Consider the following 17,501-nt stretch of genomic DNA (forward strand, 5'->3'; position numbering starts at 1 on the left):
TGTAAAAGGTGCCATGCACTGCTCTCTTTTTAAATTCAGTTTTAATGTCTTGACTACTTTATCCATTTCCAGGATAATTTATAGCATCTGTAGTCCAATGGTAAAGCGCTCGCTAGATGTGGTGTCAGTCTAGGATTGATCCTCATTGGTGGGCCCATGCAATGGGCTATTTTTCATTCCAGTCATTTCTCCACTATTGGTATATCAAATGCTGTGGTATGTGCTATCCTGTCTGTGGGAGGTACATATAAAAGATCCCTTGCTACTAATTAAAAATTATAGTGGATTTCCTCTTTAAGACTATATAAATTACCAAATATTTGACATCCAATAGCCAATGATTCTAGATATGTGCTCTAGTGGTGTCATTATACAAAACAAACTTTAACTTTATCCAATTGTGTTACAGATTTGTAGATCAACTAAACTTAGTTTTCATGGATTGAAACTAGTTTCTGCTATTTTAATATGTAAAAGATGCTCCTGCTCCCTTTTCAAATTCATTTTTAATGTCTTGATTACACTATAATTTTTCAGAATAGATTATAGCATCCCTTCATAGCATTTATAATTGAGCTCTTACCCCTTCATTAGGATCTCTTTTTTTGTGTGTCTACAAGCCTTACTCTGCAAGTACCTCATCTGAATGTTTCTGCATGTGAGCAACTTGCGTTTAGCTGCTGCACAAAGTGGTGGTTACACACCCCATGTTGCGTGATGTGTCTGTGGCTGTGACAAGCTAAAGCCTGTTGCTTTCTGCAAATAGCTCTCCAGTCCCTCAGGTTAAACCATTATTGTTGGTATTTAGCAGTTTGGCAGCTTGATTAAAAACTTTTACCTGGCATTTGTGTTTGTCACTCAGGGGACCGCATCTAGAGCCAACGAGTCCGATGATATCTCCCCAACTCATCACCATTTCGCCAGCCAACAAGCAGATCAGCCCTCATTCCATTACCCATCAAGAAAATTATTCTGATAATGCTTTAATGCTTTCAGTGCATGACAGAAAATCTTAATGGCAAATTCTTTCACTGATGAACTAGTGCATATAGTGCTTCATTGCAGCGTGTTTGTTTTCCTTTTAAGAGTGTGCGTGGATGTGAATAGCTAATGCTCTCGGGTGTGATGATTGTAGTTGGTCAGTTGTCCAGTAAGTTCATCACTGGTAGTCAGTCATTAGTTGTGTCTGAGTTTAATAGCTCAGGAATCAAGAGGGCTTCAGAAAATCTGCTTAGACAGGTTTTTAGCCAGGGCTCCTTGCTTGGTACTACCAAGGAAAGGAATGTTTAGTCACAGGCAGAACATTTTTAATCTAAAGTTAAAAGTTTGTTTTGTTTAACGACACCACTAGAGCACATTGATTTAATCATTGGCTATTGGATATCAAACATTTGGTAATTTTGATATATAGTCTTAGAGATGAAACCCAATACATTTTTCCATTAGTAGCAAGGGATATTTTACATGCACCATCCTACAGACAAGACAGCACATACCACATCCTTTGATATACCAGTTGTGGTGTACTGGCTGGGACGATAAATAGCCCAATATGCCAACCGATGGGGATTTTTAATTTAAAGCTATTACAAGCATAGCATAAAGATTTCAGCATTTGGTCTGGTCAATGATGCCATGGTATGTGCTGTCTAGTCTAACAAAAAGCATATTTGTACATTTTGGTGGAGTGTAATCATCTTGGACTAACTAGATGTTTTGCTGGGGTGTTTTTAAACATTCATTCATTCAGTTAAAGAGCCTTTGTTAATTAGAGTTCAAATAATATATAATTAATTAATTCATTCATTCTTCCATTCATTCATTCTTTTATTCATTAGTTCATTCCTTAAAAGATCTTTTGTAATTATAGAGAGTAGTTAATATAATATGACTGCATTGGGTTTAGTCTTGGACTCTCATAACCTCATTTAAAAATCAATGTTTTAACAACTACACCATGCATCACAATCAGTATGGTTGACACATAAACCATGTGCCACAATCAATATTTGTGACATCTATACCATACTTCACAATTAATACATTACACACAATCATTTGACATCTAGACCACATGTCACAATCATCGTTTGACACCTCGGCCATGTGATAATCATTGTTTGACACCTAGGCCATATCACAAGTGTTTGATACCTACTCCATGTCACAAGTATTTGACACCTAGGCCATGTCACAAATAGGTTATACCTAGGCAATGTCACAAGTATTTGACACCTAGGCCATGTCACAAATATTTTATACCTAGGCCATATGTTACAATCATTGTTTGACAGATAGACCATATGTCACAATCATTGTTTGACACCTAGACCATATGTCACAATCATTGTTTGACACCTAGGCTATATGACACATTGTTTGAAACCTAGGCCATGTATCACAATCATTATGTATGACAGCTAGGTAACAGCCACTCTTTAAACATTGTGCTGCAATGTTATTAATGATTTGTGTCTGACTTTACTTAGGAAGCAGGAGAGATTAATAACATCTATTACAAGCTTGGCTTGAGAATATGAAAATTGCACCTGAGGGTTAAGATATTTTTGTGAGCAACTTAAAATATTTTTGTCCCTGAGGTAAACGTTCTGATGTTCACCAGACATAGTTATTGATTATCTTTGATGTAACTGTCATATTAAAACAACCATAAGATGAGAAAGTCTTAAATTCGACAGAAGATTGATTTCTTCATTGAACAGCATGAAGTTTGTTTAGGCATTAAAATGCCTGCAAGACAGTTAAATAACTTTTTGAAACTGTGTGATAAAATATCCTAACCATACAAACTCTAATCAAATATTTAAAAACACAAAGTATAAATTAGCAGGGTTTGAACTTACTGCACTGACTCATATCAAAGCCAGAAATCTGTGTAAATCATATTCATGTTTTGGTTTCATAATAGTTATGGTGGTTCATATCACTGGTTTTTATTTAATTCTGCATTGTCTAATGTGTTAATCCCATGTTAATTCAGCTTGGACTGATCAGGACACCTGGATAGTCTTATGCAACTGTCAGATTTTTTTTTTTACTCAGACCCGAATTGTCACTGAGACATTACCTTTAATACAAACTAGATAACATTGCTATGACATCAGTCTAAAATCTTCAAGTTTTAGTCTTTGAGTAAAATATGAACAAATGATGATGTCCTTTTTCAAAGCATTAATTAGTTAGTTGCTAAAAATGTATGCATTCAATACAGATATAAATCTGTAACTGAAAAATAATCATGTTAATACATACAACAGCTACCAACCAGCTTACTGCAACAGTCTTTATTGCCACTTACAACTGACAATGATGGACAATAAATTGTTTATTGATAGGTTTACAACACTAAAGAATTAATTACTCATTAAATATGTACATGTTTCTTATATGAATATAGGTATGTCTAATCAGGACAAAAATGTTTCTATATTGTTCCAGCTGTTTTAGATGCATAACTGAGTGTATAAGTATGTAGCTGAAAAAGTGATGAGGTAGAGTTCTCATTAATACCATAGCTGCTCACTAGTGTCCTGCGATGTAGTCTCGATTCCCACTTGCATCTGACAATAATGGACAATGCATTGTTTATTGATAACTCCATTTACATTGTCCTCTCTCACAGGGTCCCATGGGGGTGCTTGTAAGAGGATTAGCAAATTTAACCACTGCTTTTCAGACAAAACGAACAAAAATACTGACATGATGGACACCATCTGACGACATGGAAAACATCTTCATGGCATTCATTGTCAGCCGGCACCTCTCTGCGGTGTTTGTTGTCAAATCCTGCATCAAATGAAGATCGCGACTCCAGCTCTGTATGATCCAATATGGAAATACTATTGTTAACTGACTCCGGCTGTTTCTGTTGGTACAAGTCTGGTGGAGATGTTTTTGCTCATTACGGATTCATGGTCATGGCCGTTAATGACATTTCAGATCACTTGTCTCTGTAACGTGGGACACTGGATGCATACAGAGTGTTAGTGTTGGTGTTGGTTTTCACTGGAGAGCTTACTTGTTGTTTGTGGCATACTGCACACAAGTGCAACTTTTATCAACCATGGGCAAAAACATTTGTAGTGCATTTTGCTAAAATGCTTGGGTGTTTTGTGTTTGTTTTTTATATTTGCACTTCTGATGGTTCTGTGAGCTTGAATTTTGATGAGTAAATTGTCTCCTGTATTACATTGTTATTATCAACTGGTGATCATGGCTGGAGCATCTATAAAAAATTAACAGCTTCTTCAAAGATTAATTTTCAAATAGTTTTTATTTCATATGTCATATTGTATATATCACTATGTACATCTTTAGAGACTATATGTATAATATATTGTGTAGTTTTCAAAACAAAATACCAAAACAACAGCAACAACAACAAAAAAGCCATTAGTGATGTAAACTTTCTGCTATTTTGATGAAATTAAAAAAAAAAAAAAAAAAAAAAATTGTAGATCTGCAAGAAATATCACCTTGCAGTATGCATGCAGCAGTAATTAAAAAAAAAGTTTTAATTTATTCTATATTTACACCTTTTATAACACTGATATACTTATTTTATAAATTACAACACAAATGGAAATTTAATCTGTTATTAACTTAGGATAATAAGTGCTATGGAAGAACATCAAAGAATTGATTACTCAGTTTAATAATGACATAGGTCTTTGAACACTTGCATTAAATAGATCTTAAATGTCTGGTTTCTTTCATTTAATTTTATAAACAAAGTCCAGGGTAATAAAAAGAATTTAGGCAGTGGTGTAGAAGTAATTAGTCCATTGAGCCTAACGACCATGCTGGTCAGCACCAGGCTCTGTATTATTCTCTTTGTTGAACGGTCAGTCAAAGAAACATGTGACAGAATTTACAACTACTTCCAGCAAGCGAATTAGTGATGATGATGATTTCTAAACAACTGTCAATTAAGTTCATGCTCAGAGTAATTGCAGCTCTGATCTGCCACATGAATCAATTACTGACAACAAATGATTGAAATGTAAACACCAAGGTGGGACAGAACTGTCCAGAGCAGTGGTCCAGGCTGGTCATCTGCAGTTGCAGTTCCCATGAAGGAAGGAAGGAAATGTTTTATTTAACGACACACTCAACAAATTTTATTTACAGTTATATGACGTCAGACATTTGGTTAAGGACCACAGAAATATTGAGAGAGGAAACCCGCTGTCGCCACTTCATGGGCTACTCTTTTCGATTAGCAGCAAGTTACTTTTATACAGACATGGTAGTACATACCATGGCCTTTGATATGCCAGTCGTGGTGCACTGGCTGGAATGAGAAATAGCCCAATGGGCCCACCAACGGGGATCAATCCCAGACCAACTGTGCATCGAGCGAGTGCTTTACCACAGTTTCCATGAACTCATGTGCTGCATAGTTTGGTCTCTTCACCACAAGTTGGCAAATCTATTATTACTAGCAATTAAAACTGAAATGGTTTTGGGGGTACTTATTGGTATTGAATTTATAAGCATCTTTCTCCAGCCCTTGAAATTCATGTCAATATTCAGCAATACTTTTGTAAACATTGATGTAAAAGTGATTAACATGAACAATTTCTTTTTTGATGATGCAACTTACCTGAAGAGATACCCGTATAGGTATTTAAAATACAAATGTTAAAGCAAAACTTTGTTTAGCTCAAGCCAAAGTTCTACTTTTGTCTCAGGATTTATTTTTGTTTATTAATTTTGTAAAAATATCCCTTGAACTCCATTTTATAGAGAAATACCATTATGAATACATTAAAATAATTTTTTTAAATTATGGATATTTTGCTTCATTGTCCTGGATTGAGTGAAAAAAAAATCACCAACAGACTTATTTCAGAAGTACCGTAAAAAGTAGACAGTGACTATGCTCTAGCTTCCCCGGCCTGCCAATGGCCATCATGAAAGAGTTAAATATAATACAAGTATAGGTGTTGATAAGTATCTGTAGTAAATTCGAGCCACAGATTGATATATTCTGCTTGTTGCTTCTCAGTCTGTTGTTCTCTGATCAAGGTGATAGGCAGACAGGCGTCAGACCGGGGTGATTAGGTGGGCAGAAACACTTTCAAAACATAAACTCTTGTTTTTCTTTCTTACGCTACACATGATTCATGAATTGCCGCCTTTTAACGATCACCCATTGTCTGAATATCACATTTATTTTTGGTGTTTTTATTGTGGTACTTCTCCAGACTGGCAGTGATAACAGGACTTTGGCACAGTTCACCACACACATGCAGTGTTGTAGTTGTAAGGCATTGAGCAGACTTAACAAAGCCTGGTAGGTACTGGGTTCGTACCCAGGTATTGGCTCTCACCGGGGCGAGTGTTAATGGCTCACTTCTCTCGATTCCCAGTCTGGAGCTCCCCGCTGTAAGACGTGTTTGTTTTGCTTGTCCACACTGCACGTGCTTTCGTGTGCTCGACTTGGGGTTCCTTCATTTCGTTGTTTTTGTCAGCGAAATGAAGTTTTCTACTAGGACGTATGCGGCCATTGGAACTGATTGAATGCTGGAACGCTTCTCGTTTCGACAGCCTGCACCACCAGGTTGGATTCTTTTTTAGCGAGATTCCTTGCCTCCACGTCATTTCTCTGTCTGACTGTCGACTTGTTTTTTTGTGACTCGTATGACGGCCATTCTGCAGAACGCCACGGTTGTTCGCGTTTAGTCTCTGCATGTCCGAGCCTGTCCTAGCAGCACTGGAAGATTGACCGCCCCACTCTAAGAAGAAATAGGAAGCGGGGTTGGCCCCTACTACTCTTTTTCTAGACTTTACCTTGCTTTATAATGATACCATCTCGTATCCTCCGGAGTCGGGCCCGTCCGCACCACTATACCAACCCATGACGACTGGACTATACCCTAGTCTGATACTCTCTCTCGTTCAGACGGATCCGGCTTCTCAAGATCTGTATTTCAGCACAGCACTACACCTTCAACGTCTATCGACTGTCAATCTAGGGGTTTTCTTGACGGGATGCAACCCATCTCGTCCCTTTAAGCTGTGCACCCAAACGGCCGTAACAAGGCCACTCGCGTGGACATATCGATCGGACTTTAAACTTTTAGATCTGTGTTCAAAATTTTATGTCGAAATTACTTCTTTTTTAAAAATATTATTAAATAGTCCGATCCTCTCTTCTTTCTCTTATTTAATTTTGGACTGTCCTTCTAAAATGCTCCAAATTATATAAATATTTGGCCAAGCAGTCAATTCTTTTTATTTTTGGCTTGTAACCTTTTAATTTTTTTAATTTATTCTATTAATTTGTTTACTAATTGCTATTTTCAAAATTCTGCCCATTTTCAACCCCCCCCCCCCCCCCCCCCCCTCCATCCCGAGTCAGGCCACCGATTTTATCGGAGGTTGGACTCGGGATGGGTGTGTTCGAAACCCTAGTGGTATATGGGCGCGTTAAACTAGTTATCATCATCATCATCATCACTTCTCTCTCAGCTAGTAACCATTAAAGGAGGGGACAATTAAGGCATTTGGCCTGGTATGCATATTCAACGATATATAATGCACATTATTGCTTAATATCAACAAGTATAATCATATAGTTAATTAATAAAACTGTTAAATGTGACGGCTATTATATATAACGGGCGCAGCCATTTTGTACCATACCAGTGAATACGCCCTCTGGCGAGCTGGTGGTTACGTAATACCTAACGTGTCATGTTAGGAATTAGTCTTCGAACTGAAGAAACAAAACATACCTGATTTTTGCAGATGCATCGCAATGTTCTGTAATTATATTCATCCTAGTAAGCCGGCAACAATTATATATTATTTTTCAATACAAAATAAACCACCATTGTCAAAGTGTTGAAATAACTGTATTATGTTTCATACATAAATTAACCCACGCACTGAAACAATAATCGGAGTGTTATCTTGGTTAATTGGTCTTTTCTTTCCGTGGCCTTTCTGTGGTTCCTGATTGGCAGGTGTATATTCAGACGGTCCCCAGACACTGTGTCTAGACACACTAAAAAGACGTGCCTCTTTTATGAAGATCACAGGGTATTGTGTGATAACAACACGGATACACCTCAAATCGTAATGGACATTACTAACTGCCCTGCTTTATTACTGTAAGTAATTCTGTAAAACCCTTGATTAAGTAGACTTTCCCATCTAAAATCACAAAACTGACTAATTACGTCATCCCAAAGAAAAGAAAAGTATCACTAATAAGTATGCATTGTTTCTTTGGATTTTTAAAAAAAGAAAAATACTATAACTCCATTTCATTCTATGATGTAACCTGAAATATATTTAGTTAAATAGTTTATTATACTATCAATTCATTTATGTTGTTTTACAAGTCAGGTTGATGAAAGCGAAGCACCTTGTCGTAAATTAGAGCGTTTGTTTACACTGTGGATAGAGAAGATGAACGGAGCTGACGTCACTTCGCCCCAAGCTATACCACCGGACGTCACAAAAACAAAACAAAATGGCTGCCCCCAGTTAGCAGGAATAATCATGTATTTTTATTACTGGTAACTCTAAAATTACGCGTTTTTCATTTGTTAAAGTGTCAGTATGTGTTGGTGGTCCGGGTATGCATCTTTCCAACACATAAGGCTCTTGTTTGAGTTGACCCTACTTTAACAACTATTAACCCACTGGACAGATAGCACAGATGGTAGATATGTGTGCATAGGACAGCATTCTTGAACTTTAACTGAACAAAATCATGGATTCAAGATAAAATAAAAGTACAGTAAAGCCAGACACCTATGAGACCTAGTAAAATGTCTAGTTTTAAGGAGTATTCAGTTGAATTAAGGTTCTGTTCTATACTGAATTTAAAAAAGAGGCTGTGAAAAATGTCAATTTTTGAGTGGATTCTGGTTTCCTGAGAGTCTGACTATACATACAGACCAGCTTTGATCTTGTGTTAAACAAAACAAACTTTAACTTTCTAGTATACCAGTTTGTTTAATTTTTAAAATTATGTTAGAATACTGTAACAAATATAAGGCATATGCTGTTTCTACTTTTGACTAATAAATTACTTGTTTTAAATATCTGTAACTGAATTAATATTGTCATTTTTTTTGTAAATCTGTTTTATTTACTATAGTTATTATCTTTAAGTCCACATTTAATATGGAACATTGTTGCATGCTGTAAATTTCTATATATCACAAAAGCATAATCCATCATTTTTTGTTGTCACAGTCAATATTTATGAGCCAACAGCAATTTGATTTATGTTATGATATCCGAAAGTAATCAATTCATTAAAATACTTCTTTTTTTTGGTCTTGTCAAAGCCGTTATGATTTACTAGTATTTATAAATCATATTACACTTTACATGTCTGCTCAGTTGTGCTGCCATATTTCCATAAGTTCATTATGTAATGCACAGAATGTGATGGCTTGATATAGCTCCATCATGAAAGCAACCGGATGCACTGATGAAACCATTTCACGTAATATTGGCGCTGCATTTATGACGAAGTGGAGAATATTTTCCTAAAGTCTGAAATCATCCTTGAAATTGCATGGACTTCAGTAGGCTGGTTTCTGCTTTTAGAATCAGCTGAGAAATGTTTGGAAATGGATGGCTTGAACAAAATGCAATAAGTGATGTGCAGCATTACGCTTTTCAGCAAGGACTTTACCGTCTTGTTTGACAAGATCCTCTGGCAAACCCATTTTACGGATGAGTAGCAGTACACCACTCTCAGATGGGAGGAAGCCGACCTTGTTAACCCTCAAATATCCTTAACACCCATTCGGCTAAATGATTTTTTAGTTCGCAAGTTAAAAACAATAACTTCTGTGTATTACTGTTTAACATTTTTTTAAAGAGAAAAACAAAAGCATTATTGGGTAATTTCTATTTGTTTAAATTCACTAATTGGTAAAATTAGTGTACAGTTTTTTCCATTTAAAGTGAATGAATGTCTGTTGACCAATGTGTTATATGTTGGAAGCTGACACAGCTGTACTCTCTGCACCGACTTCACTTGTATCTATATTCCTTGTTATCATCCCTCCAATACTGTTGGGTGCACACATCTGCATGAAGGAGGTCTTTACAAATGTTTAAAGAATTGTTGATAAGAAACACATTGCAACAATGATAACAAGAATTCTAAGCATTGCAAAACTGCATTACAGGGATTTCAAGAAGGTTCATTGATTTATTAAAAGATGATGTAAAACATTTCACAAATTTATTCGCAATCATGGGTTTTTATTGTGCTGTTTTTCTAATCATATGCAATTAGTTTTGGTCATTGTTTACAAAATATCTGTTTGCTATAATATGCATTGTATCTACTAAATATGAAGAATCTAGAACTCTTCATTTATTCATTTGAATAAAAAAAAAAATTAAATATATAAATGTTTTTGTTTTATTTTATTCTAACTTATTTTATTTTAAAATCAAAACATATTTACTGGACCTTAGATTAGAGTACAGTAAATATCTTAGACTTAATGTTTATCAAAATAGTTTTTAACTTGTGGTATTGTTTAAATGTTCTTATGATATAACAGTAATTAACAATGCAGTTATGATCTATAATTTGTCACGTGATATTAATATGAATTTGTTTTTAAAGTAGTGCTGGAACTACATTTTTCTTTGTTTATATATATTAGCACCAGAAACATGTTTCATCATCTGTTTATGATCAACATGTAATAGTATTGCAAAATATAATGCCATCACTGCATAGAGATAGCAACCCCCCAAAACCCCCACAAAAAACAAAAAACAAAAAAAAAAAACCCACCCCAAAACAACAACACTGGTTCCTTTGCAAGTTCATCAAGCCTTGACTGACAGTGCCACAAGCTGGCTAAATTCTGATGGTAAACCCTTTGGATATTAGTGATGCTTGTGGCTTGTATTGTGCTCCAGGTTATTGAGCCATTTCTGGTGGAAAATTCATCAGCCAATGTTTGCTCTTCGGACCAGTGATCCTAACATAGTTCTCTGATGTGCATGGATGAATGTGAGAAAGTTCATAACATCCCAGGACATAGACTGATCCTTTAGACTCGTGGACACCGTTTTTTCTGCTGGTCTGCACCTCACCTGAATGATCTTTAACCTGCTTTAGAAAATTGACTCAATTATTTGTGGTGCTCAATTAAATAGTGGTGGAGAGTAAAAAAAAGAGGAAAAAAGAAAGAAAGAAAGCTGGAACACAGTAGCAAGTTCTGTGGGAGGCTTGCAAACCAAATACCATTCTCGGTGAAATCGAGGGAAGGCAAACAGGAGCAGCATGTAGAAAGAGATTCTTTAGGCCATTAATGGCGGGTAATTGGGCAAGACCAAGCAAATAAAAAGCTCGGTATTAGTGCTGCTTACAGCTGACCAATAAAGAAAACAAATATATTGATGTTTTACTCTTTGATGTAGTTCTTCCATGCTGCTAATGAACTGCTGTACGCCTGCCATTGCTGACTACCCCGACATACTGACAGCAGTGGCCGGGACTTAAATATCACTGCCAGAATTCTTAGCACAGATATTTGCTTTTACAACAGGCTCTGAAAGCATATTTGAGAAACGTAAATACAATATGGGTTAATAAATTAATCAGTAGTAGTGACTTGTAAAAATATATCAGATATTGGAAGTTGGTTTCTTTTTTTCGTGCCGATGGTCTGTCTATAGTATTGGCTTACTGCGGCTCTTATTCCAGCAAGGGATTTAATTTCCTGCTTCTCATGAAGGAAATGTAGATAATAGATTTTGTTAATAGGGTATTGATTAGCTTTCTTTTTCTTGAATGCGGGATGAAGGTAATGGGTGCTGTGGGAATGCAATTTTTCAGAAAACTATACCTATTCAGCTAGGCTTCATCTATTTCAATTATACTCACTTAACACTGGCAAATAGAATACAGACACCTTTATCTGCTCATAAAGAATAAATTTATCTTGATTATTTTTTTATATTCACAAGTTAAAAATTAATTACATTGCCTTTGAAGTAGTCAAATCTACTGCAGCGTGCAGCCATTTAAGACGTCACTGTTTAAGTCTTCCAGTCATCTTAATGTACAGTGAAACCTGTAAAAAATGGATCACTCCAGGACCTAAAATGTATCCAATTTAGACAGGATCTGGTATTTAGAATATTGCGTTTTAGAATTTAGAAAATTTGGGACCATGAAACTTGGTTGGTTTTGACAGGATTCCTGTTTGTTCAGAGTCCAGTTTAGATAGGTTTTACTGTAATACATATTTACATATAGTAAGCAGTCAGATGCTTTACGTGACCATGCAGACCTGTAGGAATGAAATCTTTGGGGAGGGGAGGGGTGTAACCTCTAGTGCGGGGGCCAGTCTCTAGTTGGGGGTGGGGGGGGTGGGGAGTAGGCCCACACCAGAATTTAATCCTTATTTAGAGTAGTACAAGACAACATACATTTGCATCCTTGAGTGAGGGGAGGGGCACAGGCCCCCTAATACCTACACGCCTTAAGGCCAATGGCTTAACCAGAATGGCACCCAAGTATCATCTGGTGTTTCATTAGCTCCTGTTGATGTCACACCTCTGTTGAACTTGAATGTATATATCTTACACATTCAACTTGATCACAAATAATATATATGACTTTTATCAGGACTGGGTTTTGTCCTGATTGTAGTAAACTGGGTATTACGGTATAAATTGGAATTCCTGTACTGCCATTAATACTACTTGCTTCTAATAAGAGGGGATCAATAGTGATTTTTCTTTCACATGCTGATGAAGTGTGTTGCACTGTTCCTTGCTATTCTTCCTGGAAGGAGGTCATTTGCTTCCCAATGTCATTAATCAAACTGGCAGATGAAATTCAGGCTCTGCCTTCCACATATATCCTAATCAAAGTGGGACTGAACATCTTCTTATAGTAGCCCTGAGTGATATTGGTGTTTCCTACATGAGATTTGCCATGTTAAGTTTGTTTGTCTTTCATCTACAAGTCATGATGTATGAACATCCAGCACTAACATAGACAATCCCTGCAATTAAGAAAATGTCCATGGCAAAAAAACATGCTGTGGAAAACAAACTGAATACATAGTCCATATAAAAAAAAATGTCATGAAGAATAAAAAAACCTCATAGCAATTTCCACAGCATTGCTGATTGCCAAGGGCAATTGCAGGGCTTGCTTAAATATACATATGTAGTTAAAAGACGAGCAGAACAGATTGCTAGTTGCATGCACTGCAACAGCTTGCTCTGAATGTGCATATTAAGTCCTATGATCTGGCCTGATTAGTAGTTTTCTCAAGGCAAGCAAAGACACTAATATATTTTTTGTAGTTGCTTGGCTTTAATTTCCATTAATGATCTTTTAAAAAAAGAAGTTTTTGGGTGATGACAGGGTATGATCTGAACTTTAACTGTGTGTGTCTCAAATGACCTGTTGGGTTTTTGTGATTTAAACACTAAGCTACAACTGAAATATGGGCCTTTTGAAATATGATACTCTGTACAGTTTATATTTTTAAGCATTTTCCAGATATTCTTTATTTATTGATCTCAGCTGTATGTTTCTGGATTCATTTGCTATATTTTGGCACCCAGTAGCTGGTTTTTGTTCACGCTGAGGTATCAAAACATTAATTAATTCTTTCTTTCTTTTTTTCATTCATTCATTCATTTGTTCTTTCTTTCTTTCATTCATTCATTCATTTAATTCATTCATTGCCTGTGTTGATTTCTTATTTTATATACAGGCATAGATAGAGATTCATGGAATCAAGTTCCACTGTTTTATCAAATATCCATTCGACTCTACATTGTGCAGAGATACGGTCTTGATAACGAATAACGGTTTTGTTGTTCAGATTCATTCAGACTGACCTTCAAGTAGCTTTGTCATCATATGTTTGAGGAGTAATACAGAAGTTTGATGTTAACAATTTTTAGATTATTTTTTCTCTGATCTTCCATACAGCCAGCTCATCCTGTTTGAAGTCTGTTTCATCCTATAATTTTCCTCTTAATCTTATCCTGAAATTAGGCTGTCTTCATTGTACATAATCATATTTAAGAGTGTGTAGAATGTATATGGGTTAATGCCATGTCATGTTAGTTTTGTTGGTGTATTTCTAACCATGGGACCAGCCTCGGTGGCGTCGTGGTTAGCCATCGGTCTACAGGCTAGTAGGTACTGGGTTCGGATCCCAGTCGAGGCATGGGTTTTTTAATCCAGATACCGACTCCAAACCCTGAGTGAGTACTCCGCAAGGCTCAATGGGTAGGTGTAAACCACTTGCACTGACCAGTGATCTGTAACTGGTTCAACAAAGGCCATGGTTTGTGCTATCCTGCCTGTGGGAAGCGCAAATAAAAGATCCCTTGCTGCCTGTCGTAAAAGAGTAGCCTATGTGGTGACAGTGGGTTTCCTCTCAAAATCTGTGTGGTCCTTAACCATATGTCTGACGCCATATAACCGTAAATAAAATGTGTTGAGTGTGTCGTTAAATAAAAAACATTTCTTTCTTTCTTTCTAACCATGGTGGGCAGAACATAACCTTTGTGGTAAAATGCTTGACCTGATGAGCAGTCAGTCTAGGATCGAATCCCATTGGGTTATTTCTCATTCCAGACAGTGCACCACACCTGGTGTATCAAAGGCCGTGGTATGTGTTATCCTATCTGTGGGATGGTGCATATGAAAGATCCCTTGCAAATAATGGGAAAATGTAGCAGGTTTCATCACTTAGACTATATGTTAAACTTAATAAATCAATGTGATCTGATGGTGTTGTTAAACAAAACAAACTTATTTTTTCTTTCTAACAATGGTGCATGAGAAGACCCTTCCTGCTAATCAAAAAGCATAAATTAGGTTGAACGATGTCATTGTTTTGTCTTTTTAAACTCTAAACCAAGTCATAATTATTATATTTTGCAATCTTCGTGACTTCTGAGTAAACACTGTGCTTGACTTGTCATTAAACAGACATTTATTTCCTAAGACAAAATTGTAATTCTTTTACCAGGAAAGTTTGTACTTTGAAAGAATACTCTCACACAAACTAGTTCACAAAAATGAAATATGCTCCTATTTAATAAATATGAAGTTGTTTTCCCGAACAAATATATTGTTTCTCTTACAAAAAAGGTAAAATATTTCTATACTTGCAGCATTCTTTTTTCACAAAAAAACCCCACAAAAAAACCCTGGCGCATTTATTATTTTTTTGTGACAGGCACATTATGTTTTTAAACCAAAAATAAAGTATTGAATAGAAATACGGGAACACTTCAGCTCTAAGTCAACATGTCTTGAGCTCTTGTTTCACAGTTAATGGATTTTCTGTCGTATCCCATGCGAGTTGTAAAGGAGCGATACAGCACATGAACATTATAGTCTTGCACTACAACAATTGAGACTCCATCATTCGAGACTGTGTAAATATGGTCCACGGCTTATGGACAATGTTTCCTCAGTGGTATTGCGACTGGACGTAGTGTGTCATTAAACTGGAAAGATCAGCAGTCGGAAACATCTTTTCACTGGAACTGTCTCAGTGCAAATTTGGATTGAGAATGCTTTCCTTTTTAATGCTTAAGGCAAATAATCTATTGTTTCACGTGTTGGTTCGTGGATTAGATTATCGAATATCACGATGGGGATTCCTTTGATATGATGACTCCCCGGTATAATTTTACACAATGATTGGCAGCTTTTAATCTATATCTTTTGTGCTATTGTAAATTAGAAATCAGAAACTATAATTCAAAACAAATGAAATGAGATACAGAGAATTTTGATGTCTAGACAAATGTGTGTAATGGTAGGAAGCCCAGGTTGCACAGTTGTAACAAAGGGGCAGGATGTAGTTCATTGGTTGGTAGAGCACCTGCCTGAGGTGCTGTGGGTCAGAGGATCAATCACCATTGATGCACTCAGTATTAGTTGTCTATCCCGACCATTGCCCCAATGTATGTTTGTGGGAAAGTGTATGTTTAAGATCCCTTGATGCAGTTCAGAAGGAATAGCCTGTGTGGCAGCAATGCATTGGTTTCCTCGCTTGATCAAGTGTCAAAATATATTAAACACCAAATATTATCTAATCCTTCATATCCTTTCTCAAACTTACAGAGCAAAACGTGGTAACAGAAATACATTATTAAGGTAGAATATAGAATAGCCATATAGTTTAAAATGTGCTGTGGTGTCATTAAACAAATATTTGCTTTCCATTCCTCATTTGTAACAACAGCACTTTCAAGCCAAAGAAAACTGATTAACATTTTACCTGAGATTAGCTTGTTTATTATTAATTTTCTCATATACACCTGCCTATATTCTTATCATTTTTTGATGAGTTTGGCAGCAAGAAGGTGCCAAGAAAGTAGAAGTCGAGTATAGAGTTACCAAGACTGGTTGATATTATCTAATACCTAATATCCGTTCTCAAACTTGTAGAGCAAAACATGTGGTAACAGTCATACATTATTAAGCCAGAATACAAAATAGACATTGACACAAGTTCCCTTTACGTATTATAGAATAAGTTTTACCACTCCACCATATTGGAGTGTTGTGCTTGGCTGACTGTATATTAAACGAAAATAAATACGGAAAGGTCATATTTTTGTTTTGGTTATTTTGCAGGTGTCAAGTGGGTTGATAGAACGAGTGTCACATGCCCAGGCCAACTTCTACAAGGAAATGGAGCTGGCACCACGTGTATCCCCCGAGTTTGAGCTGACACTTGACAATTCACCCGTTATTCAAGCTATACAAACCATGAATTTCTTTCAAATGAAAGGTAAATAAGCTTTGGTATCTCAAAACTTGTACACATACATGTATGTTCTTTAGCCCCCAAAATTTCATTTTTGATGCCATCACAAAAGATGTGTGTGTATATATTTATATAAGAAATGTTATACAGGTTAAAAGATTTTCTTTTTGTTATTATAATAAACAAAAGAATTTTGAAAATAGTATATGGTTCTATGTATCACCTGAAATATGCCTATGGAAACTTACAGGCTGGTTAATTTGTTTTGGTTCCAAGGGCCTCAAATCTGTCAAGATGTTTATAAAAACAATAAGTACATACATATTTGACAATAACCATCATAAATAAAATGGGACTCTTTTGTCTGAGAGAGAGAGAGAGAGAGAGAGAGAGAGAGAGAGAGAGAGAGAGAGAGAGAGAGAGAGAGAGAGAGAGAGAGAGAGAGAGAGAGAGAGAGAGAGAGAGAGAGAGAGAGAGAGAGAGAGAGAAGGAGGGAGGGAGAGGGAGATAGAGAGAGAGGGGATAGAAAGAGAGAGCGAGATGAAGGGAGGGAGGCAGGGAGAGCGAGTGAGTGAGGGGAGGGAGGGAGAGATGGGGGGATAGAGACAGATAGAAAAAGAAAGGGAGAGAGAGTGAGTGAGTAAGTGTGAGAGTTACATTAGATAAAATGGTAAATTGGCATATCTTAAGACATGTGGATTAATAATACAGATA

At 36.3% G+C, this 17,501-nt stretch overlaps 1 protein-coding gene across 2 annotated transcripts in view; it reads left to right on the plus strand.

Moving 5' to 3' along the window:
- LOC121371299 (E3 ubiquitin-protein ligase TRIM9-like) overlaps positions 1–17,501 on the plus strand; it is a 122,099-nt gene that overhangs the window by 56,972 nt on the left and 47,626 nt on the right. For both annotated transcript variants that reach the window (XM_041497101.1, XM_041497102.1), the window contains exon 4: positions 16,655–16,811. In XM_041497101.1, coding sequence (XP_041353035.1) covers positions 16,655–16,811 — 157 coding nt within the window. The remainder of the gene's footprint in view (positions 1–16,654; positions 16,812–17,501) is intronic.

Source organism: Gigantopelta aegis, chromosome 4, assembly GCF_016097555.1.
Source record: "Gigantopelta aegis isolate Gae_Host chromosome 4, Gae_host_genome, whole genome shotgun sequence".
In the NCBI taxonomy this organism is placed as follows: domain Eukaryota; kingdom Metazoa; phylum Mollusca; class Gastropoda; order Neomphalida; family Peltospiridae; genus Gigantopelta; species Gigantopelta aegis.